Here is a 12,273-nt window from a genome sequence, read left to right on the forward strand (position 1 = left end):
TCGCAGAAAATTCAAAATACTTAAGAACATATTATTTATTTTTCACTCTTAATTGATATATGTAGTACATATTTTAATTTTGTCAAATATTTCTGTTAATTTTTCAACCTTTGCTACCGTTTTATTCTCTTAGTAAAATTTCAACCCTGATATGGACCTGAAATTTCATACTAGGGAGTCGGTGGTATGGATCTTTCAAGGCCTGGTAATTCAAACAAAATTTGTTTGGGCAAAAAGTACAATTTGAAATGTTTGGTTACTACACCATTTGCGAGTGAATTTCAGAGATTTCCAATTAATATTTCTGAAATTTTAAATTGTATCTCAGAAATATCTAATTGTATTTTAAATATAATACTTTTGAAATAAAATTTGCAACTACTGAATTTCAATTGGAGAAACTTCAAAATCAATGCTTTTAAATGCTTGAGAAAGTAGTTGATGCTGTTAAAACGATTGTTGGGATTAGAAAATACAGCTATGAATAGATTCAAAGACATACAAAAGATCTCTATGAAGAGTAATTTGTTATAGTAGATCCCTCGAAAGATCACTTAATTGTTTGTTCATTATTTGAAATACCTGTTTGCTGTCCATTTTAATTTTATTTTTACAAATATAAAATAATAATCAAATGATAAATAAAATTACAGACATACAAACATAGGGTAACATAGAGACGAGACATAATTGTCAAAAACAGACATAATTGTCAAAAACCTAAGTCTGTTGTCAAAAACCTAACTCATGCAACAACAAAATACATGCTATTCAATGTATTTTGTTGTTGTATCAGACATATAATTTGTTGTATTTTTGTTTGACAAATTGGAGTGTCTCGTCTCTATGTATAATTCTCTATGCATACATATGTATTTAAATAAACAATTGTTTAGGGATTTACTAATATAGGTAGTTGTGAAAATAACTAAATATGTATACACTCACAGAAATAATCACCATAACATAATATTATACATATTAATAAATAAAAACAAACAAAATTTTTAAACTCTCACCTAGCACCTTAAAATTTATACAAAATTACATGTATATGTGTATTGAAATATAAAAAAATAAATTAAACAAAATTGTTGTAAAATTCATTAACTATTACAATCATTGCATTGCAAATCAATAATTAAATGCTTTTTTTTTAGAAAGAAATGAAAATTAAACTTTTATATATAAAAAATAAAGAAAAACTGTTAAACATTTCTGATCTCCTCACTTTAACAAAATATAAATAAAAAGAAAAAAAAAACTGAAAATTTATGACAATATTATATTTGAGAAATGTATTTGAAAACTAAAACAAGCTCTAAATGTTATAATTTAATTTAAGTACAAGTTTTTAAATTCTAACTATTAAATTCACAAACAGATAGAACATGTTTATGGCAACTACTTACATAATAAACATTTGTAATTACTTGTGTAATGGAAAATTTAATTATTATATAAAAACAAACATTATTTTAAATTTATTAAAGCTTAAATGTTAAATAAAGAAAAATTGTATCTTCCAAAAACATCAAATTAAATTGCAAAATTGTTTTCACAGCCAAGCAAGGCTAAATCGGTTTATTTCCTAAGGCCAAAGTGGCCTATTTAGACACTTATTTCTGTACTATATTTTTCATTGCAAAAACCCCCCTCCACACCTTTTGCAAAATTAACAAAGCACTTACATTATCACATCATACAAATTAATTATAGACGACCAAATTGTTGAAATATTGTTTTTAAATAGAAAATTTGTAATGAACGAATAAAGGCTTTAAATATTTAGATAAACCATGAAATATTGATAAGGAAATGTTGAAAGTATTTAATAAAACAAAAAAAAAAATAAACTCATTTAACGCAATTCATACATACAGTATTCGAAATTCAAATAGAAAACCTAAGAAGGATACACAAATTTAGCTAAAATGTAAAAAAGAAAAAACAAATTCTCACAAAATGCAAAAATATTTTTAAGCATATATTTATGTTGATGTATTAAAAGGCAAATAAAATATTTAAATTAATAAAAAAACAATAAAAACATATTTCTTTTTATTTATAATTATATTTACTAAAGACATGTTTCACTTCGGCACTCATTAAAGAGTTTCTAACTTATTCAAATTTTTTAAATACCAATAACACTGTCAAACATATTGAGACATTTTTATTGAAACAGAATAGTGCCTATAATTCCGAAAGGGCATGGTGAGGGTTAATTTCCTTCTTTGCAATGTTATTGTAAGTGTTAGATCTTACGGTATATTCTACTCAAGTTTAATTAAAATCAGAACAAAAATCGTAAAATTGAAATCGTAGGTACGGAAAACTATAGAAGGTATTAACATATTTTTTTCTTATTTTATTACCTATTATAAACACAATAAATCCCAATGTGATGATCAACAAATTTTGAAATTTGTTTAACAAAATTTTTAAAGATTCAAAAATGGAGATTTGAAACTGCCGTTCAAACAACTTAAATTTTGTTACACATACCTCCGAATTTAAACATACTGGGGAATTTTTAATAACTTTAATATTTTTTAATCAATTAACATATGTCGTTTATATCTCATTAGAATGACAATTTCGTACGCAGTTCAATTATTTTGCATTCAATTACAAAAGTAATTATTTAGTTGAAAATTTTTTACAAAAACTGAAAAATTTGATTTTTTTCCCCAAATTTTAGCGATAATATACTTTGTGGGTCATTTTGACCCAATGGAGATATAAGGTTTAATCTCCAAAATATTTATTTTACTGTACTACATTACACATTTCTGTAAAATACATTTTCTGTAAAATATCGTCCCCTAAAAAAAATTAAATTTACATATGCTTTATATATTGCTTTTTAACCGGCTCTGTAGTTTCGGAGTTATAATAACAAATTTAGCAAAAAATATATTTTGTTTACATGAAAATAGCTCAATTTTTTGATTTAAAAAACTCATGAAAAATGGAATACGGCAGCAATTGTTCAGGTTTTTTACTTTCATAATATAATAGCAACAAAATGAGATATCGATCATTAAAATCGATTGATTCTTTTCGAATTTTTTCACAATTAAGTGAATTCGCTTATTTTCACAAAAGTTATAACAAAAACAAAACACATGTAAAATTTACACTCAAAGTAAAAAAAAATTATTCAAAAAAGTTACACATACGAGTGTTGTTTTTGTTTTCACCTAGATTTTTTTACTAATACATTCTCACCAATTAGGTTTTTGACAACTGAGGTAGGTCTTTGACAGGAAAGTTTCGGCTCTATGTATATTTCTCTATTGCTTGAACGCACTAACATAATTTTTTTCAGATTTTTTAGAAGAGGTCGCTCAAGTCGAGTTTTTGTCAAAAATCGGCTTTGTCGGCCATTTTTTTAGTTTTCTTCATAACTTTGTCAAAGCCCACGATTTGTGTGCAAAAACTATTAGTTTTTCCAATGAATTGGCTCATTAAGGTGCCCTACAATACATTTTTTTTCGAAATTTTTCCATAAAATTTGTAAATAACGCTTTATAGCTTTTAAAATTTTTATGAAAATGAAAAAAATAAAAAATGGATGGAAACATGCACGATGAAAAGGCATTTTAAGCTTATCAAAACGGTACCATAATTTTATCATAACCCGTTAAAAAGTTATGTGGCTTTAAAAATGTTTTGTTAAGGCAAACTAATAAATAAAATTCTAAACTTTTTTTACCAATTATTATTTTCTTGTTAAATAAATAACTTTGAAGCATCATAACTTTTTAATGGTTAGTGATAGAAATGAAATATTGGTGCCGTTTAGCTAAGCTTAAAATTACTTTTCATCGTGCATGTTTAAAAAAAAAAATTTATGAGATTTGCGCCCCCTGTTGTGGGTTTTTGGAACTATTTTTAAGGATTCAAAAAACATCAATTGTATTAATTTTTGATGCAGAATCGACTAGTGAAATCATATTTTGCAATATATTCAACCATTTTTTCTCTACAGAAAAATGTGCTCAAAATCCAAGTCTTTAGGTGCGTTGAACAAGGAGTGAAAATTTTTCAAAAAAAGAACGCCATTATTTCTATTTACGCAAAAACCTTCAGAAAAATGATGATACCCGCAAATCAAATTTTTGAAATTATCTCTAATCTGTATATATAAAAATGGATGTTTGATTTTCCGTCTGTGGGCGGACGGGTGTGGTAAAATCAAATTTTTACATTATATCGCTAATGCCATCTTCTATATATATGTATATATAAAACGGCTGGACCGATTTTGATGAAATTTTCAGGAATCTTCAGAATAGCCCAGCGGGTATCACTGTATAGTCAGATTTTTGATATTGGGTTTGTGGGCAGAGGTGCGTGAAAAAATCAAATTTTTACATTATATCGCTAATGCCCTATATTTTATAAAAATTGATGTGTGTATGTATATTTCGTATGGACTCAAAAATGGCTGGACCGATTTTGATGAAATTTTCACGGAATCTTCAGAAAAGCCTTTTGGGTAACAGTGTAAAGTCATATTTTTGATTTTCGGTATGAGATAAACAATTTTGTTTACTCTTGCATATTAGGTGCATGAATAAGAAATTTTCATACTAAATTTTTGAATTCATTGGAACCACCCGAAATGCCAGTACATGTATTAAAATTGAAGGTTGGATCACCGACTATGTCCGACACTGTATATTAAAATCGAGATGCAATATAAAACAGATGTTTTCTAAGGGCCAGCAACGCGGACCGGGTTCAGCTAGTAAAATATATTTATAGTTTGAATGTAATTCAGAATTGAAAATTTTGTTTCAATATCTCAAGTAGTTTTAATTTTATATAGTTTTTTGCTACTCCTATAAATTTATGAGAAGTGATGTTACGTTATTTTGCATTTTAGGTGTCTGTTTTTTGAAAACACAATAGGGCCCAAATAAAAGGAGCTAACTTGATGAAATATTCCACAAATACTATTTATTGATAATATTTGTTTCATTGAAAATGGGCAATATCGTTCAAAAATCTTTATAAAATTTTGCACAAATTAGCTCTAAGTACTCAGAAATTATACTGTAAAATAAAGTAATAAATCGGGCTACATTTGTCCCAAGTCCCCATACAAGGTCCTCCTCAGAAAATGACTTGAACATTCATAATTGATTCATAATAAACAAGTTTTATATCTTTCTACCAACTTTTGTGAGGATCGGTCCATAATTGACCCTACCCCCCATATAAGAAAAATATTCTATTGTGACATATTGTCGGTGGGTATACGGCACAGATGAATATAAACTCTTACTTGTTATTCATTGGATTGTAACCACACGGTTACAACCCTAGAGGTGCGTCTGAGGTCATTGTCGTGCTGGAATCTCCAATACTAGGAACATATTTCCCTCAGTGTATGGATTCATAACTTTTTTTAAAATTGATCTGTATCCATCTGTATCCACCAAGACTCATTTGCCCTTCTAACAGTTTGAGAAATAATTTTCAATTTTTGATTTATTTTTGTGCATTTCTTAAACTCTCTTGCTATTAAAGTCCAAATGTTGAGTTTTTAGAGTACCCGTCTATTATACTAAATATTCTATAATACTAATAATATCATAATTTGTTTGGAATACAATTATAAATCTTATCATAATATCTTGCACTTAGATTCTGTTTACCACAACCATGTTTTCTATGAGACATAATTTGCCATAAATCTTTGATTTTAATTTATCAGAGTTGACAGATACAAATCGGTCAATCCATTTTGTTTTCGGAACTCGGACTTATATCGAGTGCCGATTGTACCAGCGACATCGGTCGGCTGTTCAATACAGAGACTTCATTTGTCTGTTCACGACAGAGGCTTCCGTCAACTTTTCAATACTGAGATTTCGGTCGTCTGCCTAATACAGAGAATTCGATCATATGTATGTTCAAAAAGAGGCTTCGGCCAACTGTTCAATACAGACACTTCAATCGTCTGTTCAATATAGAGATATCGGTCGTCAAAACAGATGCTTCGGCCAACATTCAATACAGAGATTTCGGTCAACTATTCAAGACAGAGGTTTCGACCAACTGTTCTACAGGGCTAACTGTTAAGTTAATTTATTTCTATTATAGTCTAAGTATCTAAGAAATTATAGTACTAGTACCAATAGTACCAATACATCGTACTGTCGATGAGTATTGAAGTCCAGAAGAATCCGTAATATTGGAGTTGTTCGTTAATCCTCGAGCATAGACCCGACTGAACTACCTCAGCCAACTACAAAACTACGTTACAAAGGATGAAAATTCATGCTTGACTGACGTTCAAGGGAGTGTGGATGAAAATTGGTACTTTTTTCGTCTAAAGGTACTTTTCCAATATCTTTTATTTATGAATGACGCTGTTGTCCTTCGAATGGTACCATAAAGAGAGATGTAAAGGTACTATCTGAATTTTCTTAGATGATCCTCAATGGGTGAAAATCCAAAATTAAACATTATTTAAAATTATATGATTCTAAATAATTGTGAACCCACAAAGGCAGCCTTAATGGAACTTTTATCTTCTTCTAATGCTAATTGCTTAAGCAATGACCTAATTGAGTTTCAATTATTATTCTGTATTAAACAAATTATAATTATATAAGTATTTAAATATACACATTTTACTACACTGAATTTGTAAAAGATTTTTTTTAAATTGTCATTCAAATATTTTATATTGCAGAACAGCAGATATTTTTTTAATAGCCAAAGAAAAACAATTCCCTTTCTTTAAATAACAGACTTTGAATAAGTAATCTCTGAACCTACACAATATGAAAGATCAGCAAACTAAAGACTTATTGGCACCACGGCCAGTACATCCTACGGCCATACGACATCATGGTCTATTTGGTTCCACATTTGTAAACCAGCACATGGTCATAGATCAGAGATGGTCTACGGGAGCATTAATAGATGAATTTCATGGAATGGCTAATTTATTAAGTAGGAAACATAAAATTGTCAAATAAAATATTCAAAATTTGATCTTCTATTTCAATAAAATCCTCAGGCAAACGTTTGCTCTTCAAGAACTTGGAAAACAAGGCCTATCGCAAGCAACTGTATAAATCCGCCCGCAACTTACGCACCCAGTGCCGCAATGGTCGCACCAAATTGCAAAACATTCTGCATGGCAACAATGTGGTGGCCATACGCAACTATCTGCTCAATCACAAAGATATGCAACGTTTATATCAGAAAATGCCTGTCAATTTAGTGGTGGACATCATCAATCAGCGTACGTTTGTCATGCGCAAGGAACGTGATCGTTTAGAACATCGTCTGCAGCAATTAAAGCGAAACTACGAAATAAAATTAATAGAACGGGCCAGTATAGAAAATCGCATTAAGTACGAAGATGAGTTTGTTTTGGAGGAGGAAATTAAGTTGCGTGAATTTCTAAAGAAAGTCGAAAATTCCAATATACGTTTGAGAGCCATTAAGACGATAAATGCCACATATCGTAAAGTCTTACAAGTTTTGAGGCATGATGAAATATTCTATGAACCAATTTTGCGTTCACTTTCCAAGGATATTGACGATCAGTCGAATTTCATAAAACATATATTGTATTTGGGGATACCGGCATTGGCGAAATTTAAGAAATTAAATGAGGAGTATAGGGTGAGTTTACAACTAATAATCACTAACTAGCTTCCAAATATATAATTACTAGCTTCTTAAATGTATCCATTGGATCAGGAGATTAAGATTATTATTATAATTAAAGGTAAATTGAACGTACTCCTTTTAATAGTTTGCAAAAAAACCTAAGAAATAGAAAAACGCGGTTTCGATTGAAATTATAATAAAAAGTTTATTATACCCACCACCAAAAGGATGGGGGTATATTGAGATTGTCAATCCCTTCTAGGGGAATACTCCTGACTTTTCTGTGTTTTCAATAAAAAGCGATGACAGACTGATTGATCTACAGTAATTTGTGATAATGTTATTTATATTTCCCGCTTTAAGAAACCCTTCCTCCTTGTTTCGGCATATATCCTGATTCAAGACTACTTCTGAGGATGCCAAATCAGTTTCCTCTAAATAGTTAACGTGGATTTGTAAATCTGCAAAGTTTTTTTGATTCAGAGTCATTTATGATTGTCCTACAACCATCAAAGGATGTTGAGATAAGGGAACCAATGTTTCGGTACTATTTTTAGTAAAGCTGCCGTCTGTTCCCATGAGGAATCCAGGTAACAGGGATTTTAAGATAGTAACATTCGTATGTAAGATAATCTCAGTAGGAGCAAAACGAGTTTGCAACTTAAAATCGGAGTATAAAATAGGAAATCTGCTGAATAATTAACTGGCTTTAAAAGATAAGCAGTTAGACTTATATTTAAATTTCTCCAAATATGGGTGTCGCAATTAAAGCCAACCTGTAAATGTTATTCGACTTATGTAATAAGATTTTCTTCGTACACTTTAGACAAACCAGTATAAACTCTGAACTGTGTAGAATATTCTTAAATTCCTCTAGATGAAAAAGAGTCATGATACTGGTTGATGGAGAACGGTTTTCGTAGTGATACGTTATATGAAGGGGGACCTGTCACTTTCTCATTAGATATTGTCAATTCATACAAAATCTAATATTAATAAAAGAGTTTTCTATGAGAACAGATCATGGAACAAATTATTACAAGATGTTTGGTCAATTCTTTTCAATATCCCTAAAGGATCGAAATGGTTATTTTCTGATTTAACATATTTTTTAATACAATCGATAAACTTTTTGACTTTTATTGAGGACCTCAATGTAATAATCAATCGCAAATTATTCATGAAATAAATCTGGCATTTCTAAACGCCTGGTCGTGGACATAGCCAAGGAGTATTTGAGTTTAAGATATATTAAAATTGGTTCTACAAATGCAATACGGGCGGCCTATGGGAACTCAAAGTAGGGTACCTTTAAAAATTCAAAAAATAGAATTTTGCAGTTTCTTAGGCGAAAAGGTGACTTAACTCTTTTTTTATTAAAAAAAAAACTTTCTTTAAGAACATATAACAAGTTTATATATTTCTGTAAGGTATCTTTTCGGAAAACATTTTGGTATAAAAATTATGTTCTATTTTTCGAATTTGTCGGTCTTACGCCCTTCGGAAATTGGCCTATTTTTTTATCAAAATTTCAATATTGGGCTACATGTTCTAAAATTCCAACGCTGGGATCAGACAACGGAAAGCAGATTTGGAAACCTTCATACGTTCCCTATTTATCCCCAAAGTATTTTCTCAGTCCTAAAGGAAATGTGGACCCTATGGGCAAAATTGTAAAAAATATAATTTTTGGGATTTTCGCTCCAATTTTTAGGAATTGACCATTTGACAAGGTTTTTTACATTTTGTTATTTATTTATAACAAGTTAAAAAAACGTTAAAAATTGCATTGTGTTTTGTTAATAAATAAAGATTTTATTACATTTACATATTTATTGAGTTTCTTTATATCAAAATTTTTTTGTATTTATTTGTATCAAAATTTTAATAAGATTGCAATTTGATCCACATTTATTCCGCACTAATTTCCTTTGTTTAGATAAGTTAATTTTTGGTTTACCAAAAAAAATTTCAAGTCAATATCTCAATTAGATTCAAAAATTCTCCACTTTTAAAACTCAGTCCTTCAAAAAAATTTCACTTTTTCATAGTGTGACACAGCCCACATTGCGACGATGTTCCAGTGAGTCAATAGAGCTGGATACTCTACTGTCACCGCTAAGCACCTTCGATCTCTCAAAAGCAAATTCCATGTAGTTTTTGTAAATTTTTGTACTTGTTGTAAAATCGCTCTCACCTTATAAAAAATTCACCTTGAAAAATACTAAGGATTTTTTAACGTTAGAATAAAATTAGATAAGCTAGATTTCTCAATTTACCATAAAAAATCCCATATTGTAGACAAGTTGAGGACGATTAAGTGTTAATTATGGAAACAGTTCTTTTCGCAATAACCATGTTATTTTTTTCAGCTTTTGGAAGAAAAATCACGCAAAAGTGCTCAACTTAAAATTCAAACTGTGGCCGGTTTCAAAAGAATCGCCCCAAAACAAATGCAAGCGAAAACTTCTAAACCGGCTGATCTGGTGGTGAATATCAGCAAACGCTATACACGCGAAACGAAAAGTATGTTGAAATTGAAAAATCAACTGGAAGACATTGAGTCCGTGATAAAACAAATTAAAATGGCAACACTGTGTTCAAAGGCCAAGGAAATTTTTCCGAGGTAAGGATGAAAGTCAAAGTTTAGTGTATATTTGAGAAACTGCTTAAGCTAGCTTCGGAGTTTTCAACTGAGAATCGAAATCTTCGGAACATTCTCAGTAAATCGACTTGAAAAAGCAAATGTTGTATGCTCAATACATTGCAGTTCGAAAGTCTGATAACTTTAGGAAATGCTGAATATTAAACTAAACGATTTTAGCCTCTGTAATAAAAATAACTAGATTAAATTTCATCCAATTATAAGATATGTTTTTATACCCTTCACTTTCGTGAGAAGGGTTTGTCATTCCGTTTGTAATTTCCACAATATAATTTTCCAACCCTATAAAGTATATATATTCAAGGTCCTTACAGATAGCGGAGTCGATTAAGCCATGTCCGTCTGTCTGTCCGTTGAAATCAATTTTCTGAAGACCCCAGATATATTCGGGATCCAAATCTTCAATAATTCTGTCAGACATGCTTTCGAGAAGTTTCCTATATAAAATCAGCAAAATCGGTCCACAAATAGCTGAGATATGAGGAAAAAAACAGGACAACCTCGATTTTTGACCTATATCTGGATTACTAAGTCATTAATATAGACATTATGGATATCTAATGATAGATATTTCAAAGACCTTTGCAACGACGTATATAAGACCATAGTAAGTTGGACCTACAATGGGTCAAAATCGGAAAAATATTTTTTAAACCAAATTTTTTTTTCAACAAGAAAAAAAAATTTTAAAATTTAAAATTATAATTCGAAAAAAACAACTTTGGAAAAAAAAGAAATTTTTGTTTTTATAATTTGGTGAAGGGTATATAAGATTCGGCACATCCGAATATAGCTCTCTTACTTGTTTTAATTAAAACTAATTATTTCTTCTATAATTATAATAACAGAATACAATCTCAAGTAGAGAGTAATTTCAAATTGATTAAACAAAATGATATTGGCCAAATACATCATGAGTTCCTGACCTTTAAAGAGAAGGTGGCAGCAGAGCGGGAAAGTATTCTCTTGCATAATTTCTCTGAACAGGAAGAAAAGTAAGTTTCAAGTAAAAATTAATTGTTGTATCATGATAAAAAGCATAAAAATTAATTAAACATAATTTCAGACGTTTATTGCACATTAAAACACTAGAAGAACAAATAAAAGCCCAGGATATCATAGAAGAAGACACTTTGCGGCACATAAAAAATCGGGCAGATGTCTTTGTCATATTGAGATATACACTTTGGAATTTATCTGATATTTTAAGATATGTTGACCGCCCATCCAAAGTTTATCACATCAAATATCCTAGTTCATATTTAAAGTTGCCTTTATTGAAATTTGAAATGCTGACAATGCGAGCCTGTGCACCCGAGTTATTTGAGGAGGATAGTAAGAACATTTAAATTAAATTAATTTTGTTACTAATTAAAATCTCGATTCTTCAGCTAAATTAATATTAACATCTGTCGAAAAGAAACTACGCACTTTAATGAGGGGCTTTACTACACTGACTGGTAAAATGCCCTCTAAAACTGAAACCCTGCCACCTCAAACGCTTGCAGAGTTATGGGAGGAGTATCATGCTAATTTCTTGACCAGCAAGGAATTTGAAGAGCAACAAGAAGAAGACATCGAACAGAAACCTTTGCAGCCGGAAGATGACTTATTCGAAGATTCCAAAACTATTCATAATGTACCGAATCGTAAACAAATCAAATTGCAGAGTGCCAAGGTAGTGGAAGAACTTTCGAAAAAGGAAGATTAGTGGAGAGTATTTGAATCATTTTGTATGATTTTTATACTAATATATATTCTTAAGAGTGTTTTTTACATAAATATATTTTTTATAAAAAAGAGGAGGTCTTTTATTCAGTTTAAATTTCGAAGGGATTGAGAACCTTCTTAATGCATTTATATCAAATTTTTAGACAAATTTGCTAGTCAATCAGCCCAATTTCCTTTTCGTTTTTTTAACATTGAATTTGAATAGGAAAAATGGATGAATTTGAATTTTA

General features: G+C 29.9%; 1 protein-coding gene across 1 annotated transcript; it reads left to right on the plus strand.

Moving 5' to 3' along the window:
• The first annotated feature begins 6,752 nt into the window (after window positions 1–6,752).
• LOC135949058 (uncharacterized) lies at window positions 6,753–12,023 on the plus strand. Its single transcript, XM_065498517.1, has 6 exons — window positions 6,753–6,978; window positions 7,046–7,659; window positions 10,020–10,273; window positions 11,161–11,307; window positions 11,379–11,647; window positions 11,704–12,023. Exons 1-6 carry the CDS (start codon window positions 6,807–6,809, stop codon window positions 12,021–12,023), a joined length of 1,776 nt encoding a protein of 591 aa, XP_065354589.1. The 5' UTR covers window positions 6,753–6,806.
• The last annotated feature ends 250 nt before the right edge of the window (window positions 12,024–12,273 follow it).

This window comes from Calliphora vicina, chromosome 1, assembly GCF_958450345.1.
Source record: "Calliphora vicina chromosome 1, idCalVici1.1, whole genome shotgun sequence".
Lineage (NCBI taxonomy): Eukaryota > Metazoa > Arthropoda > Insecta > Diptera > Calliphoridae > Calliphora > Calliphora vicina.